The sequence below is a fragment of the Coregonus lavaretus genome (assembly GCF_964263955.1).
Source record: "Coregonus lavaretus genome assembly, chromosome: 2".
In the NCBI taxonomy this organism is placed as follows: Eukaryota; Metazoa; Chordata; class Actinopteri; order Salmoniformes; family Salmonidae; genus Coregonus; species Coregonus lavaretus.
Genome location: NC_139989.1, coordinates 39,646,754 through 39,664,587, shown reverse-complemented (window position 1 = coordinate 39,664,587; position 17,834 = coordinate 39,646,754). Strand labels below are relative to the sequence as shown.

The 17,834-nt window shown below is 44.4% G+C and overlaps 1 protein-coding gene across 1 annotated transcript in view; it reads left to right on the top strand.

The window, feature by feature from the left end:
- The window catches only part of LOC311102390 (signal transducer and activator of transcription 5B-like), a 73,798-nt gene extending 63,056 nt beyond the window's left edge, over window positions 1-10,742 (top strand). The window contains exons 9-20 of the mRNA XM_084143718.1: window positions 477-632; window positions 2,428-2,607; window positions 3,292-3,379; window positions 4,115-4,237; window positions 6,448-6,540; window positions 6,666-6,872; window positions 8,129-8,223; window positions 8,923-9,065; window positions 9,214-9,369; window positions 9,562-9,613; window positions 10,073-10,177; window positions 10,257-10,742. Coding sequence (XP_083999844.1) covers window positions 477-632; window positions 2,428-2,607; window positions 3,292-3,379; window positions 4,115-4,237; window positions 6,448-6,540; window positions 6,666-6,872; window positions 8,129-8,223; window positions 8,923-9,065; window positions 9,214-9,369; window positions 9,562-9,613; window positions 10,073-10,177; window positions 10,257-10,380 — 1,522 coding nt within the window. The 3' untranslated portion in view covers window positions 10,381-10,742. The remainder of the gene's footprint in view (window positions 1-476; window positions 633-2,427; window positions 2,608-3,291; window positions 3,380-4,114; window positions 4,238-6,447; window positions 6,541-6,665; window positions 6,873-8,128; window positions 8,224-8,922; window positions 9,066-9,213; window positions 9,370-9,561; window positions 9,614-10,072; window positions 10,178-10,256) is intronic.
- The last annotated feature ends 7,092 nt before the right edge of the window (window positions 10,743-17,834 follow it).

The window sequence follows — 17,834 nt, the reverse complement described above, 5'->3', positions numbered from 1 at the left end:
TGGGGTGTAGTTGGGAAGATTGCTGTAGTCTAGGTTAAGACAACGGGATTATAATATCCCATAACTCTTTGCAACAATGGGGAAGAGTTCTAAATAATAGGACTAGCAATGTGAGCGGAAATGACTAAAAGTGAATGTTAGCAGTACAGAAAGTTTGCCATCAAAGTGGAAAATAAACACAATCGTAGTGAATTTCAGCTAACTACTCAGCAAACACATAGCATGACTGTTTTCCTGTCATTCTATTCATTTAAACGTTTTTCAAATGATCTACAACTACTTTATTACTTGAGTGCTGGTCACGTTTTCAATGCTAATCCTGTAGAATCCGCAACGGTCCAATGATTGTGTAAAATGTTTTATGTGTCTCTGTGTGTGTGTGTATGTTTCCCTCTGTGTGCGTGTCTCTCTCTCTGTGTGTGTGTGTGTGTGCGTGTGTGTGCGTGCGTGCTCACTCGTGTGTGTGTGTGACTCAGGTGTGAGAAGTTGGCAGAGACTATCTGGCAGAACAGGCAGCAGATCAGGAGAGCAGAACACCTGAGACAACAGCTGCCCATCCCTGGCCCCATCGAAGAGCTACTGAACGACCTCAACAGCACCATCACAGACATCATCTCAGCACTGGTCACCAGGTGTGAGCGCATTTGCATTCATTTGTGTGTGTGTGTGTGAGTGTGAGTGTGTGGCTTTGAGCTGGAATGTGGGTGTGTGTAAATGTGAACCTCTTATGGAGTCACTTATCTTCAGTGTGAGTGCTACTCTGTAGTCATGTTTACACCCCCCATCTTCTCTGACTGAATGGAGAACAACTGAACTGTTATTCAGCATGAACCCTTATATAAGCCCTATCCTACTGACACAACCCCTGACTCCTTATGTGGTCAATCGAGCGCGAGATTACATTTATTACCAGAATTACATTAGAAATGACTCACCACCGCACATCACAGGAGCCCGGTTATGTGACTCTGTGGAACAGCAAAGCGCGTGTGTATTTGACTCTGTGCTGAGCCCAAGCTGGGTTGTTCCGGGGCAGGGGGAGCAAGCTGCTGATAGTTCCTCCACCAGCCCAGCCCAGCTCTGCTCCCAACCCCTGCTGAACCTGCCAATGAACACACAAACACAACCCCAGTCAGCCTGCATTTACCCTCAACCCTACAAGGAGGGAGAGATGGAGGGAGGAGAGAGGGAGGCCTGCTATAGATCTGAGAGGAGAAGGAAAACAGGAGGGAGAGTGAACGGTTTCAAAAAGGAGAGGAACATACAGTACGAGGAGGAGGAGTAGAGAACAGAGTTTCAAAGACATTAAATGAAAGAAAGAAGGGTTTCAGCGATGGAGGCAAAAGGGAGATTAAAGTGGGTCGATACGAGAGCTAAAGTGACAAAAAGTGTTTGAGACTAGAGATGAAGAGTCTACAATGATGGGGAGAGGGGGAGAAAGTCACACCGGCTCAGAAAGTTAGCTTGAGTTCCATGGAAGAGTGTTGTAGCCCTGGGAGCACTGTCTGTCAGCCCGTATCAGTCCGCCAGCCTCACTGACTGGATCAGGAAGTCTTCTGAGTGCTCCCAGAACCCTCTGCTCTCTCCCTATCCCAGCTGTGGTCCCCACAGAGACCGATAATGCACTGAGAAGCTGTGTCATTGTCAGAATGATGTCTGTTAGGCCACAGATGGGGGAGCGTTGAGAGCGTAACACTCCTTTTAAAGTCCATACTACTGCGCTGGTGTTTCCTCTCCTCTAAACTCGCTCTTTCCTGCTCTCCAGCGAAACCACACCCACATCCTCTCTACTGTTCCCCCTAAACTTCTAGCAGGCGCCTGGGAGGGAGGCTAGGGGGGAGGGAGAGTATCTCATCACTGCCTGCTCACAGAGTTGAGAATATTTAGTATTGTCAGCCAATCCTAAAACACAAGCGGCGTTCTCTACTCAAAAGCCCTCTGTGCCTGAATGAATGAGTGTCATGCTGTCTGTGTGTGTTTAGCGTTCGTCTGTCTGTGTGTGTTTATGTGTGGGAGCATCGAGAGCTGACAGCTTGCATACTGTGTACTTTTCAAAAGCAGGTCAAATAGACTTAATAGGCAGTAGTGTGTGATGGACAGAATTCCCTGTGGTGATCTGTTGGTTAAAGGGATAGCGCTAAATGTTTTCAATTAAACCCTTTTTTTCTACTAACCAAGAGTCAGATGAAATCATGGATACCATTTTTATGTCTCTGCGTGCAGTTTGAAGGAAGTTGAAGTTAGTTTCTGGAGTCATTACATTGACTCTGGGTAAGCTAAAATGTTGCACTATTCCTTTAAAGCAACCCTCTACACTTTCATCGGACTCTAATCTGTTTGTCCTGCCCCCCCCCCCCCCCTCTCTCTCTCTCTCTCTCTCTCTCTCTCTCTCTCTCTCTCTCTCTCTCTCTCTCTCTCTCTCTCTAGCACCTTTATCATAGAGAAGCAGCCTCCCCAGGTGCTGAAGACCCAGACCAAGTTTGCCGCCACAGTGCGCCTCCTAGTGGGCGGGAAGCTCAATGTGCACATGAACCCCCCGCAGGTCAAGGCCACCATCATTAGTGAACAGCAGGCCAAGGCCCTGCTCAAGAACGAGAACACCAGGAAGTAAGTCACAGCGTAGAGCCCCCTCATCACCGATATCTACTGTAGCTTTACTGCAACCTTAAGCATAACACAAGACTTAGCCCTGTTTTCTTCAAACCTAGTCCATGGGATTCAGCTCAAGGGCTTGATGATTAGTTGGTCAGGTGTGTTAATGCTGGGATAGAAGAAAGATGTGCACACCCTCTGGGTCTCCAGAACACTTCTTCAGCCAGAGCTTTACAAACCCCACTCATGACCTACTGTAAACTCTGTAGCGCTTACTACAGTACAGGCCAGACACATGGCTGGAACTCAATCAATGCCACAGTGGAATCCATGGAGCAAGTGGAGATTCCACATTTAGATGATACTTTCGAGCGTCCCACATTCCACACACCTAATAGAACCCTAAAGTAGTTAGTGTATAAATGTTATCTCAATCACCATTTCCTTCCTAGTACTAAAATAATAGCAGTGTTAGCCTATCCCTTGCCCAGGGGCAAATCTGGGTGGCATATTGCAAGATTGTCAGCGTTGGCATCCTGAAAAAAACTTGTCTCACATAAATTGAAATTAGTAATTCCTCTTCATGTTCTGTGAAAGTTTCATGACTCTATGATTAATAAATCTGCTGAAGCATCTAACCTCCTCCTCCCTCTTTCTCGTCGTCCTCCTCCTCCTCCTCCTCCCTTCCCCCTCTCCCAGTGACAGCAGTGGAGAGATCCTTAACAACAACTGTGTGATGGAGTACCACCAGGCCACAGGAACACTCAGCGCCAACTTCAGGAACATGGTGAGGATGGATGGGACCAGGTTAGAGGATGGATGGGACGAGGGCAGAGGATGGATGGGACCAGGGCAGAGGATGGATGGGACCAGGGCAGAGGATGGATGGGACCAGGGCAGAGGATGGATGGGACCAGGGCAGAGGATAGATGGGACCAGGGAGTCTCAATCTGTAATACCACACCTAGAGAAGATTCTCTTCAGAGACAAACCCCAGCTTAACTGGAGTCCAAGAAGCTTTTGGAGATTCTGCATGCTCATTCTGTGTTCATACCCATACAGATAGCATGTTACTCAGCCCACACGCTGTTTTGAGTTCCCTTGGGTCCTCCATGGATCATTTACATGTAAATTCTGGCTTAAATGGATACTTCGGGATTTGGCAATGAACTTGTGGATACCATTTTTATGTCTCTGTGTCCAGTATGAAGAAAGTTAAAGGTAGAATGCTAGTAAATACGCATTGGCTTGCGAAACTACCTCTAACTTCCTTCATACTGGACACAGAGACATAAAAATGGTATCCATGAGTTCAGCTGACTCTGGGGAAGTAGACAAAGGGCCTCATTGCCAAAATCCCAAAGTATCCCTTTAAATCTGCTCATGGAATCAAAGGGAATCATGTATGTGTGTGTGATCAGAGAACAGCTCCTCAAAGTGAATAGACTAGAATATGTTTGTGTGCTGTGCTGCTCTCCTCAACCCTCATGATCCTCCTCTCCGACCCCGCCTCCTCCTGTAGTCTTTGAAGAGGATCAAGCGCTCGGACCGGCGAGGGGCAGAGTCTGTGACAGAGGAGAAGTTTACCATTCTGTTTGAGTCCCAGTTCAGCGTCGGGGGTAATGAGCTGGTCTTTCAGGTTAAGGTAAGAACTGATAACCTGGTCCCAGATCTGTTTGTGCGGTATTGATAAGACTTAAGAAGAGATGAGCAGAGTGGTGGACTATCCCAAGATGAGCTGTTGGCTCTAGTCCAACCTAACGCCTCAGCGGCTTTTCTTTCTTTGTGGTCCTGACGAGAAATGTCAAATGTCGGGGGAGGTTATCTTCTGTACTGTTGAACCAATACAGTAAATGTGGAGGAGGAGTTAAGATGGAGTGTCGCCTTGTTAATGTCCAAAAGGGGAAGTCACGTCACAAGCTCTCTTTCCATTTCCCCAGAAAACTAGATGCATCCAGTTGTCGTCGACCCGCAGAGGGTGGCTCCAGTCACTACACCTATTCCTTACCCTGCTCCTTCAGTGAACATATTATGAGTAGTAATCATTCTGAAAGCTATGTCACACATGAAAAATGACCTTGACCTTACTCCTACACACATTGTCAATGGTACAGGAAACATATACAGTGCATTCGGAAAGTATTCAGACCCCTTGACTTTTTCCACATTTTGTTACGTTACAGATTTATTCTAAAAATGATTAAATAAATACAAATCCTCATCAATCTACACACAATACCCCATAATGACAAAGTGAAAACTGGTTTTTACAAATACCTTATTTACATAAGTATTCAGACCCTTTGCTATGAGACTCGAAATTGAGCTCAAGTGCATCCTGTTTCCATTGATCATCCTTGATGTATCTACAACTTAATTGGAGTCCACCTGTGGTAAATTAAATTGATTGGACATGATTTGGAAAGGCACACACCTGTCTATATAAGGTCCCACAGTTATCAGTGCATGTCAGAGCAAAAACCAAGCCACGAGGTCAAAGGAATTGTCCGTAGAGCTCCGAGACAGGATTGTGTCGAGGCACAGATCTGGGGAAGGGTAACAAAAGGTGTATCCAGCATTGAAGGTCCCCAAGAACACAGTGGCCTCCATCATTCTTAAATGGAAGCAGTTTGGAACCACCAAGACTCTTCCTAGAGCTGGCCGCCCGGCCAAACTGAGCAATCGGGGGAGAAGGGCCTTGGTCAGGGAGGTGACCAAGAACCCGATGGTCACTCTGACAGAGCTCTAGAGTTCCTCTGTGGAGATGGGAGAACCTTCCAGAAGGACAACCATCTCTGCAGCACTCCACCAATCAGGCCTTTATGGTAGAGTGGCCAGACGGAAGCCACTCCTCAGTAAAAGGCACATGACAGCCTGCTTGGAGTTTGCCAAAAGGCAACTAAAGGATTCTCAGACCATGAGAAACAAGATTCTCTGGTCTGATGAAACCAAGATTGAACTCTTTGGCCTGAATGGCAAGCGTCACGTCTGGAGGAAACCTGGCACCATCCCTACGGTGAAGCATGGTGGTGGCAGCATCATGCTGTGGGGATGTTTTTCAGCGGCAGGGACTGGGAGAACGGAGCAAAGTACAGAGAGATCCTTGATGAAAACCTGCTCCAGAGCGCTCAGGACCTCAGACTGGGGCTAAGGTTCACCTTCCAACAGGACAATGACCCTAAGCACACAGCCAAGACAATGCAGGAGTGGCTTCGGGACAAGTCTCTGAATGTCCTTGAGTGGCCCAGACAGAGCCCGGACCTGAACCCGATTTGAACATCTCTGGAGAGACCTGAAAATAGCTGTGCAGCGACGCTTCCCATCCAACCTGACAGAGCTTGAGAGGATCTGCAGAGAAGAATGGGAGAAACTCCCCTAATACAGGTGTGACAACCTTGTAGCGTCATACCCAATAAGACTCAAGGCTGTAATCGCTGCCAAAAGTACTGAGTAAAGGGTCTGAATACTTATGTAAATTTGCTCACATTTCTAAGAACCTGTTTTTGCTTTATCATTATGGGGTATTGTGTGTAGATTAATGAGGGGGAAAAACGATTTAATCAATTTTATAATAAGGCTGTAACGTAACAAAATGTGGAAGAAGTCAAGTGGTCTGAATGCTTTCCGAATGCGCTGTATGCTCCCCTACTCCCAAAACACATTTGTTCATGTATCTCTCCGAATTATATGGATTGTTTAGTTGGAACACAAAGCGCTGTACAGTAGGTTAAAGTGAAAATAGGTTTTACATGAGTTGCCTTCAGACGATATGTGATACACATGCACATCATTGTCTTTGTAATGACCCCTGACCTTTTTCTTCTCTCGCTCTCGCTCTCTCTCTCTCTCTGTCAGACGTTATCACTTCCTGTGGTAGTGATCGTCCACGGTAGCCAAGACAATAACGCCACAGCAACGGTGCTATGGGACAACGCTTTTGCCGAACCGGTAAATTCAGTTTGATCATCACATCGTGTGTGTGTGTGTGATGATGTCTTTAATACATTACATTGTTTTGTTTTTGTCTTGATGGACATTCTGGCGTTTCCCTGGTCTTCTCTCCTCCTCCCCAGGGTCGGGTGCCCTTCATAGTGCCTGACAAGGTGCTGTGGCCCCAGCTGTGTGAGACCCTCAACATGAAGTACAAGGCGGAGGTGCAGAGTAACCGTGGACTCTCAGAGGAGAACCTGGTCTTCCTGGCCCAGAAAGCCTTCAGTAGCTCCAGCATCAACCCTGATGACTACCGCGGCATGACCATGACCTGGTCCCAGTTCAACAGGGTAAGACCATGGCTGCATCTCAAATGTCACTATATTCCCTATGTAGTGCACTACTTTTGACCAGGGCCCATCTTTTGACAAGAACCTTATGGGCCCTGATCAAAATTAGTGCACTATGTAGAGAATAGGGTGCCATGTGGGACACACCCCATGACTAGTGACCAGTGGACTACAAAACCTGACCTCTGCATTAGGAAAAAGTGCTTGCAGAGTGGTGATATCATCTCTTTGATACTCAGAGGGAATCTATTGTAGAGTTTTTACCATCCCTGGTTTGTGTGTATATTATTTAGATGTGAGTATTTGCCACTGCAGACATAGTTTACATCTTTGGTGTTCCTTCACGTGTTCAGAGTAATGATTCCTCTATATCTGCATTCAGATCTGCTCTCCTCGGGCTGAGCGAGTATCTAGTGTTATGTGTTTCTCTTGGAGGCTGCGTCCCAAATGGCACCATATTCCCTACATAGTTCACTAGGCCTTGGTCAAAAGTAGTGCACTATGTAGGGAATATGGTGCCATTTAGTCTGATTAGCTCTAGTCGGCTGGCCGTGAGGTCCTCAGGTCTGGTTAATGGGCCTGTTTGTCCAGACAGGAAGGGCTAATTCAGCCCCAAGCCTCATTGGCTCCCTCTAACCAGCCACTGATGACAGAGAGCACACTCACATTCAGACCTCATTCACCACAGAGCATCAGCCTCATTAGAGAGAGAGAGGGCCTAGAAACAGGAACAGGAACATGCACCTCAGAACTCACTCACTGATACACACACACTTGCACACGTGTGTGCACACGCGCGTATGCACACACACACACACACACACACACACACACACACACACACACACACACACACACACACACACACATGCACACACACACACACGCACACACACACACACACACACACACACACATACTTACAAACTCTCTCCCACACACACACACACACACACACACACACACACACACACACACACACACACACACACACACGAGCACACACACATAAACACAATAACCCAGTGTACTCTCTGCATTGCTGCAACAGTTATACTGATCTGAACTGGATGGATGGATGGATGGATGGATGTAAGGGGGTCAGCTGAACTCTGGGGAACATATCTCACTGACTGACTGTCTATTGTGTTTGCTGCTCTACTCTACTCTGTATGTGTGAGGGGAGGTTAGTGCGATTAAAGACAGAAAACAAATTGTTTATTGACTGTATCAAACCCAATCCCTCTACCCTACAGGAGAGTCTGCCTGGCAGGAATTTCACGTTCTGGCAGTGGTTTGATGGGGTCATGGAACTCACGAAAAAACATCTCAAACCACACTGGAATGATGGGTAAAAATTATTTTTTGAAATGTCTATAATCCTAGAATGTCTACTCCATAATAACCTGTGGAAATGAGGTTTGACTTGGATTGTGTATTAGTGCTACATCAGATGCCTGCTGCGTACACATACTACCCAAGTAGACAGGGAAATGGACAGAGAAAATGTCTCAACTAAACTAAAGGCTCCTTTTTGTTGTCGTTTGAATGTCAGCTGTAATGTGCTTTCTTTAGTGAGTCTTGATAGAGTGCACTTGGTATATTTTCCTCTTAAGACCCCCTGCCGTTGCAGCCTTACATTTTGATTGCTTTTTAAATCTCAACGAGCCTACCAAAAGGCCCTCCCCACCATGGACATGGCTTTACCATAGCAACCACAGGGGCTGGAGATATGTATCCATACCTGTAATGGGTCAAGAGGATAAAAGGATTGTAAGTGAAGGGGGCGGCATGACAATGTATGTAACAATGTATCTTTGTCTATCTCTCTCCTTCTGTCCTCCTTCTGTCCTCCTTCTGTCCTCATTCTGTCCTCCTTCTGTCCTCCTTCTGTCCTCCTTCTGTCCTCCTTCTGTCCTCCTTATGTCCTCCTTATGTCCTCCTTCTCCTGGGCTTTTTATTCTCTGTGCATATGTCTGTCTGTGTCTTTCCTCTCTCTGTCTCTCCCCTTCTCTCGCTCTCTCTTCCTTCCTCCATTCTCTATGTGCAGGGCAATACTGGGCTTTGTGAACAAGCAGCAGGCCCAGGACATGTTGATGTCCAAACCCAACGGGACCTTCCTGCTCCGCTTCAGCGACTCTGAGATCGGAGGGATCACCATCGCCTGGGTGGCTGAGAATCCCAACAAACCAGGTACTGACAATCAATCAACCAACCAATCAATCGATCAATCAATTCATTATTTTGTCAGTTAGTCAGTTAGTCAATAAATTAATATTTGACGGAGAAGGTCTGTAATAATAGCCAAGTGGAACTATAATAAGTGTGTCTATGTTTCCAGGGGAGAGGATGGTGTGGAACCTCATGCCCTACACAACCAAAGACTTCTCCATCCGCTCTCTGGCTGACCGCATCAGTGACCTCAACCACCTCCTGTTCCTCTACCCAGACAGACCCAAGGATGAGGTCTTTTCCAAATACTACACACCACCCCTGTGTATGTACCTAACCTCTATTAATCTCTATAAAAATAATTGATGACATATAATTATCTCTTCTATATCTGTTGCAATTTGGTCCGATTGAGGCTGTACAACCACACTGAGGAACCTGTGAATGTGGACCATATCTGCAGTCTGAACATAACGATTCTCGCTGTCTCTCCTTCACTTGCCTTTCTCTCTTACAGCCAAAGCAGTGGATGGATACGTGAAACCGCAGATCAAACAAGTGGTACCAGAGTAAGTCTCTCTCTCTCTCCTTCTCTCTCTCTGTGGCAACAGGGCTGATTTAATCACCTAACAATGGGGCCTGAATGCAGATCAACCATTAGGTCTTCACTCCAGATGGAGGAACCAATTAGAGCCAAGTATCCGCGGGCCTGAGGGTGCCTCTGTCCCTCTCATCACTACACTTAGTAATGTTAGTCTGGGTAATGAGTTAGCAGGGTCCCTATTGTTACCAAGGGGCTGTGGGCCTCTCAGTGGGAGGGCTCCAGGGGATGCTGCCCAGCACCCTGCCTAACCTGCTACTGCTGCTCAAAGGGACTGGTAATTAATGAAGCAGAGGAGGAGCAGGAGGAGGGGGTGATGGTGAGGGATGATGATGAAGGTTGCCCTGGTAACCCACAAAGCTAGCGTTTGGAGTGATGTTCTCTGACTCGTGTGCGTGTCTGTCTGTCTGTTTGTCTGGACCTGCAGGTTCACCACGGCCAATCTTGACCCAGCAGCAAACCCCACCTACATGGATCACGGAGCCTCCCCTACTGTCAGTCACCCTCAAACCTACGGCATATACCCACCTATGTGAGTATAGATTACATATGTGTGTGTGTGTGTGAGGTCTGATGGCCTGTGTTACTAACTGGTCCCTGTGTTGTGGCAGGAGTGACTCCATGTTAGATGCGGACGGTGACTTTGACTTGGATGACACCATGGACGTGGCGCGACACGTTGAGGAGCTGCTGCGGCGACCGATGGAGAGCCAATGGAGCGGCCAGCAGTCGTGACCCTCAATCTCTAACCCCGACACCAACAAAAGAACGCCGCCCCTTTTGACATTTCTGATGGTTTAATTCCATTCATTTCCTCCTGTTTTATTTCAGATAGCTATAATGTGAAATGTTAATAATGGTTGTGATTGTTTTTTTGTTTTTTGTTTTTAGCATGCAAACTGCATGTCAGTTACCTTTTTTCAGTTTGTCTCTGTACGTATATGTAAAACAGACTAGTTATAAGTGCAAAAAATGACTGTTACAATATTGTATGAAAAAAAGAAAGAAATGTCATTCAATTCAAGCATGTATTTTCATTTGGTCATAATTCTAACAAAGATTTTTGAAGAGCACTCTCCACAACCGGTATGAAGTCATTTAGTTGTATTGTTTTTATTTTTGTTTAGTTATTTTATTATTGTGAATGGTTTATCAACAGTATTTCTTTCATTGAATCCACCCTCTGCCGAAAAAGAGAAACTTAAATGAAGAATTTGTTGTTATTATTGACAACATCATCGGATTTGTTGCTAAGGGACATTTCAATCATTAGTATAATAAGTCTGACTCTGTACACACTAAACTCCAAGCAGAATGGCTCTCATTTCATTCTCAGAGCACACTGAGTATATGTGTCACACACATACATGCACGCACACACACAAGGATGCATCACACACACACGCACACACTGTTGCGTAATATACATCAGCTCCAACTGAAACTTGGGGAGTTTGGGCCCACTCACAGGGCTATTTGAGTTTCCTATATTTGCACACAGATGTAATGTAAATACAAGCATGTTTCCAGCATGGCCTGAGAGTCCACTCAGGTCTCTGGACAGCCCATAGAGAAAGATAGATGACTCATCATTGATATAACCCATTTTAACATGGACATTGCCATTGAGGGCTTCCACCATTTAAAGTAGTCAACTGGGTGGGGATTCCTATGAGTTGGGAGCGATCAGCCAATGAAGAATAACATTTACTACCTTAGTACCTCAATGTCGCTGCCCATGCTGTCATAGACGCTATAATGGCACAGATACTCTATCTATCTCTATCTCCCCTCCATACCCCTGTAGATTATGTATGTGCCATCAACGCTACCTCTCATTACCGCTCTGTTTGTCTGGTGTTTTAAACAACTAATTTGGTCATTTCTTGTTATTGGTTGTGACGTCTAGTGTTGATAATGTATTTGGGGAGCTGTGGGGGTGTGTGTAGTGGAGCTGAGGTCACTGGAGTGTGTGTAGGGGAGCTGAGGTCACTGGGGTGTGTGTAGGGGAGCTGAGGTCACTGGGGTGTGTGTAGGGGAGCTGAGGTCACTGGAGTGTATGTAGGGGAGCTGAGGTCACTGGAGTGTGTGTAGGGGAGCTGAGGTCACTGGAGTGTGTGTAGGGGAGCTGAGGTCACTGGAGTGTGTGTAGGGGAGCTGAGGTCACTGGGGTGTGTGTAGGGGAGCTGAGGTCACTGGGGTGTGTGTAGGGGAGCTGAGGTCACTGGAGTGTGTGTAGGGGAGCTGAGGTCACTGGAGTGTGTGTAGGGGAGCTGAGGTCACTGGAGTGTGTGTAGGGGAGCTGAGGTCACTGGAGTGTGTGTAGGGGAGCTGAGGTCACTGGAGTGTGTGTAGGGGAGCTGAGGTCACTGGAGTGTGTGTAGGGGAGCTGAGGTCACTGGAGTGTGTGTAGGGGAGCTGAGGTCACTGGAGTGTGTGTAGGGGAGCTGAGGTCACTGGAGTGTGTGTAGGGGAGCTGAGGTCACTGGAGTGTGTGTGGAGGTTGGGGTTTAGTTGGGAGATCTGTAGGAAAGTCCATTACTAGGACTGATGGTAGAAGAGTCTCTATACTGGTTCCTTATTGGCTTAGTATTGTGCATCTGCTGAAGTACACTAACTACTCAATGCATAGCCTGAGACGACTAGTGGAGATCTAATTCTACTAATTTTACCTTGGGGCAGAGATACATTTTTGCATTTTTAAAGCTAATTCCCTGCAATGCTACCAGTTTTGCCATGGGGTGGAGATACATTTTTTGTTTTAAAGCAAATTTCCTATAATTCTACACATTTTGCCATGACTTATGTCATGTTAATGATATCTGAGTGAGAGTGACTAGCTAGACTAACTTGCCAATGTAAAAAATCTTAGCTGACATGGCTAATTAAGTGACTGTCAGTGACAAAACAAGAGAAAAACTGCTAATGCACAACCACATTTCGAACCGACTATTCTAACTTTCAACAGTAAGTTTAGACCCCAACTGAGTTCCTAAAAAAAGCGACCAGGGGCCCTAAGCGCCCGCTTATATCGCTTATGCCTGGAGCCAGTCCTGATGGTACTCCTGTCTGTCTGTCTCTCTCTCTGTCTATCTCTGTCCGTAAGCCTGTCTCCTGTTTGATGTTATTACTGAACACTGTTACTAAATCTGCATGTGCATGTCTGTCTTTGTGTGATACAACATAAAACATCAACTGACAACCTGAGCTACAGATATACAGCTACATGTGCAGACAATATGAGGCGCTTGAACACTTGACTCATTTACATTTTAGTCATTTAGCAGACGCTCTTATCCAGTGCATATATATATATATATTTTATACTGGTCCCCCGTGGGAAACGAATCCACAACCCTGGCGTTGCAAATGCCATGCTCTACCAACTGAGCTACACAGACTCATCAGTCCTGAACATGAAGGCCATTGCTAACATAAGGTTTGGGATATTTTGACACTGACTCACTCCCTGTCTTTCAGCCAAGATGTTGTAGTGGGTCTGTCTCAATATACTCCCAGCAGGATTAGTCTGCTATAGTACACCTTAGCTACCGCAGTTTAACAAAGCATGTAACAATAGACCCACCTGTTGCCGTGGCTACGCTGTTCACCCCCCACCACACACTTCTGAACCATTGGGCAATATCATGACGACAGCAACGCCACACAACCCCCACAGTACTATTACACACACACACACAACACACACACAACACATCCTCTTTACTCATAAGCTCTGCCCTCTCAGGAACGAAGCTCTATGCTTGGTTGATGTATCATAAAGTGAAAGAAATACAAATTAAGTATCTATCTATAGCTCCTCCCACCAGCTTCCTCTGCTATCTATATACAGCATATATGAATTTATTTTCTGTACCATAATTCTATTTTATTACAGTATACTGTACATCTGTGGCACGCCCTTCTGAATGTAATCCCCTTGCATGACCTGAGGAGGGCGTATGTATAACATGGCAGCCACTACAACCTCTTAGGTTTTCATCAGAAGTATCTGAAAAAAGCCATATTGCAAACGAGAATCAGAAGAATGTTGCTTTTGTGTTTGTCCAGTTGACAATATTTAGCCTTTTCCTATCTTTGTTTCTTTAATTTTTCCGGGTCAAAACAGCTTGTTTTTCTTCTTTGTATTTCTTGATTTCACTGATGTTTTTTGAAGAGTCAAAGATACATGGGAATTCTTGTGACGTTTCCTTTTTTTTAACATTATTCTGATCATTTCAAACTTGGATCTTTGCTTCACCTTAGTTCGTCTATGTACTCTGGAAGCTGTATATGAAGCTGTGTTCTGTTCAGTGTTAGTTCCATGTTTGTGGTTTGGTTTTAGCACTTCGGATGTGTTTCAAGAAAAACTGCAATTGAAAAAAAAAAAAAAAAAAAGTTTTATAAATAATTTCAACCGTAACATGTATGCAAAATAATAAGTTGTGACTGAATAAATGTAATGGTTTATTTGTTCACATTCTATGTCAGTCTGAACCTTACCGATACTGTACATGAGACCATTTCAATAGAGTCAATTCAGAATGAAAACTCAAATTCCAATTCTAATTTCTTCTCATTGAGCATTGAAGAAAACTGGAATTGGAATTTCAGTTTACTTTCTGAATTGACTCTATTGAAAAGGAATAGACCCCAATCCTGACTAGCCTTTCAACTGCCTTCTGACTGGGTGTGGGCATCATAGCACCACTATAACATAGCAGCACTACATGCCTTTTTACATTTGCACTCTAACACATACACTAAAGTTCAAAAGTTTGAGGTCACATAGAAATGTCCTTGTTTTCGAAAAAGAAAAGCAATTTTTTTGTACATTAAAATAAAGAAATACAGTGTAGACATTGTTAATGTTGTAAATGGCTATTGTAGCTGCAAACGACTGATTTTTTTATGGAATATCTATGTAGGCGTACAGAGACCCATTATCAGCAACCATCAGTCCTGTGTTCTAATGGCACGTTGTGTTTGCTAATCAAGGTTTATCATTTTAAAAGGCTAATTGATCATTAGAAAACCCTTTTGCGATTATGTTAGCACAGCTGAAAACTGTTGTGCTGATTAAAGAAGCAATAAAACTGGCCTTCTTGAGACTAGTTGAGTATCTGGCGCATCAGCAATGGTGGGTTCGATTACAGGCTCAAAATGGCCAGAAACAAATAACTTTCTTCTGAAACTCGTCAGTCTATTCTTGTTCTGAGAAATGAAGGCTATTCCACGCGAGAAATTGCCAAGAAACTGAAGATCTCGTACAACGCTGTGTAATACTCCCTTCACAGAACAGCGCAAACTGGCTCTAACCAGAATAGAAAGAGGAGTGGGAGGCCCCGGTGCACAACTGAGCAAAAGGACAAATACATTAGAGTGTCTAGTTTGAGAAACAGACGCCTCACAGGTCCTCAACTGGCAGCTTCATTAAATAGTACCCGCAAAACAACTGTCTCAACGTCAACAGTGAAGAGGTGATTCCGGGATGCTGACCTTCTAGGCAGAGTTGCAACGAAAAAGCCATATCTCAGACTGGTCAATAAAAAGAAAAGATCGGCAGTCTGAGATATGGCTTTTTCTTTCGAAAACAAGGACATTTCTAAGTGACCCCAAACGTTTGAACGGTAGTGTAGATGCATGCAGCAATCTGCTGTTGAATAACATGAGCTGTGATCATTGCATGTTATACATTGTAATTATCAGATCAGATTGCACTGAAGCACCATTGTGATTCTAACTTCCCGCTAAGCCAAACTGCATTTAGACGGTCGTATGTACAAATACTCACTCACTATACGTTTGGTGTACTTGAATGAAGGGCGACCAATAATCACAAACAAAGAGGGGGACTCTATGCCACGCAGCAGGGATGTTGATATTGAACTGAACCTCATTGACCTACCATTTGCCTTAAAGGTCCAATCAGAAGTTGCTACATCCATTTTTGGACTTATAAATTAATGATATGTACCCATTGTTTCTTGAAGAATATAACTTATACATTCCTCATGAGCTTAGTTTAATTGTCGTACCCCATCAGAACCCAAAATATGAGCTTGTTTTACTCCAATGTTTGTAAACAAAGTAAATGTAAACAAACGCTGTATAGCCTCAAAACATGGTTAAAACTATAAGCCAAACTGCGTTTAGATGGTCTTATGTACAGATACTCACTCACTATACGTTTGATGTACTTGAATGAAGAGAGACCAATAATCACAAACAAAGAATGGGACTCTATGCCAAGCATACTGTTTATTGAACTGGAACCTCTACCATTTGCCTTAAGAAAGTGCACTTCTGTTTTTATTGTAGCAGCTTGATCAAGCAGGTCCTATCTGTACATGTAATAGCTACCCTCTGGACACACACTGGTTGAATCAATGTTATTTCCATGTCATTTCAATGAAATTACGGTTCAACGTGGAATAGACGTTGAATTGACGCCTGTGACCAGTGGTTACATAAGCTCCTGAGTGGCGCAGTGGTCGTCGTCAAGGGTAGGGGAGGGAATAGCCGGCAGGGATGTAGGTCAGTTGATAGAGCATGGCGTTTGCAACGCCAGGGTTGTGGGTTTAATTCCCACGGGGGGCCAGTATAAAAAAAAATGTATTCACTAACTGTAAGTCGCTCTGGATAAGAGCGTCTGCTAAATGACTAAAATGTAAATGTTACAGTATAGTCCAATGATTCTCACACTACTTTCACTTCAGTTTCTTTGAAGAACAATTTGTTGAAAAATACAGGTCCAAGCATGTCATGTAGGTGGGTGAGAGCTGAGAGTGGTTATTGACCTCATGCTGCAGTGTTAATTTGGCAATACCTCCTCTCATCACAATACTTAATCTGCCTCTTCCTCGATCTAGGCTTGGATGGACTGACATGTCACTGCTCAGATGCAGTCTGTGGTCCACTGCACGCTCTACCTCTTCCTTTCTTTAGCTTTCTCTGTCTATATCCCTCTCTCCCTCTAAACCCTGTGCAATCCCTCTAATCTCGCTTCGTCTCCCTCCACACTGGTTTATGTGATCGATTGTCCAGTGGCAACTCACATCTGCCATCGTGTGGCAGGAACACATATTGTCTCTGAGACAAGGTACCGGACCGGTATGCACTGTACCTTTAAAGGGACATGGAAAAGTGATTAGACAATGTAATTAACCTAATGCATGAACAGTAATCGACTATGACACCATTGATTACTATAAAATATGTTATGATTGTCAATCTCCTATGGAACAGACAGAACCAAGACCGACTGTTTGCCTTCTCAACAAATAACTCATTAGTTGTAGTTCATTGAAATTCTCCTTCAATCACATTTACTATATTCTAATTAAAATAAATCCATTTTTTAAAACATCGGACATGTCTGGAGGTCAGAGGGAGACTGTTGCTTGGAAACGAAACTGCACGTGGTTGCTTGGATACTGTTCAATATTCACAACATTAGCTGTAAAAGCATAGTGTTGGACAGAGAATAAAATTCAATGTAACACAGCAGTAAGGTGAAATGGGCAATTTTTTAAAATGAAACATACAGTATTCAGTAGGCCACCACTGTTTTCTTCTGTTGACAACAGACAATTCTGCAGATCAAAATAAATAAATATTACAGGAAACCAGCCTTTCTCACAATAAAGCAGTTTTTCCAGCAAAGGAAAGGGTTATAGCATTGAGGGCATGTGAGGGTGAATGTGTGGGGTTATTACAGTAGAATGTTGTATACTGTAGTATAATAAGGTATACTATATAAATATAGTATTATAAGGTATTCACAGCCATATCTTACTTGACATTGGATTGTATATACTCGAGATAAAATGCTCTGGGAGATTTGCAAGACTGGCACCCACCAACTGCTATGTATAGCCTCGCTACAAAGAACTGAAAGGAACAGCTTTTTCAATGGAGCAGATGGATCCAGCCCGTCGTTCTACCTTGTGCCCACTAGATGTCATCAGTGTCCAATATGATTCCTGCACTCTGCAATAACACTGGGAATGGAAATGAATGATGAAACATAGCATAATGCCGGTCAGCAGTATGCATAGGATGCATGTGGGACATGTCACGAGATTAACATGTTGTAACAGGAATCGAAAAACCATGATAGACGTGCTTTTTAAAATGAGCCCTTCATATCATCATCCCAGCTCAATAAAGCTGTCTCTCAGTCTCTC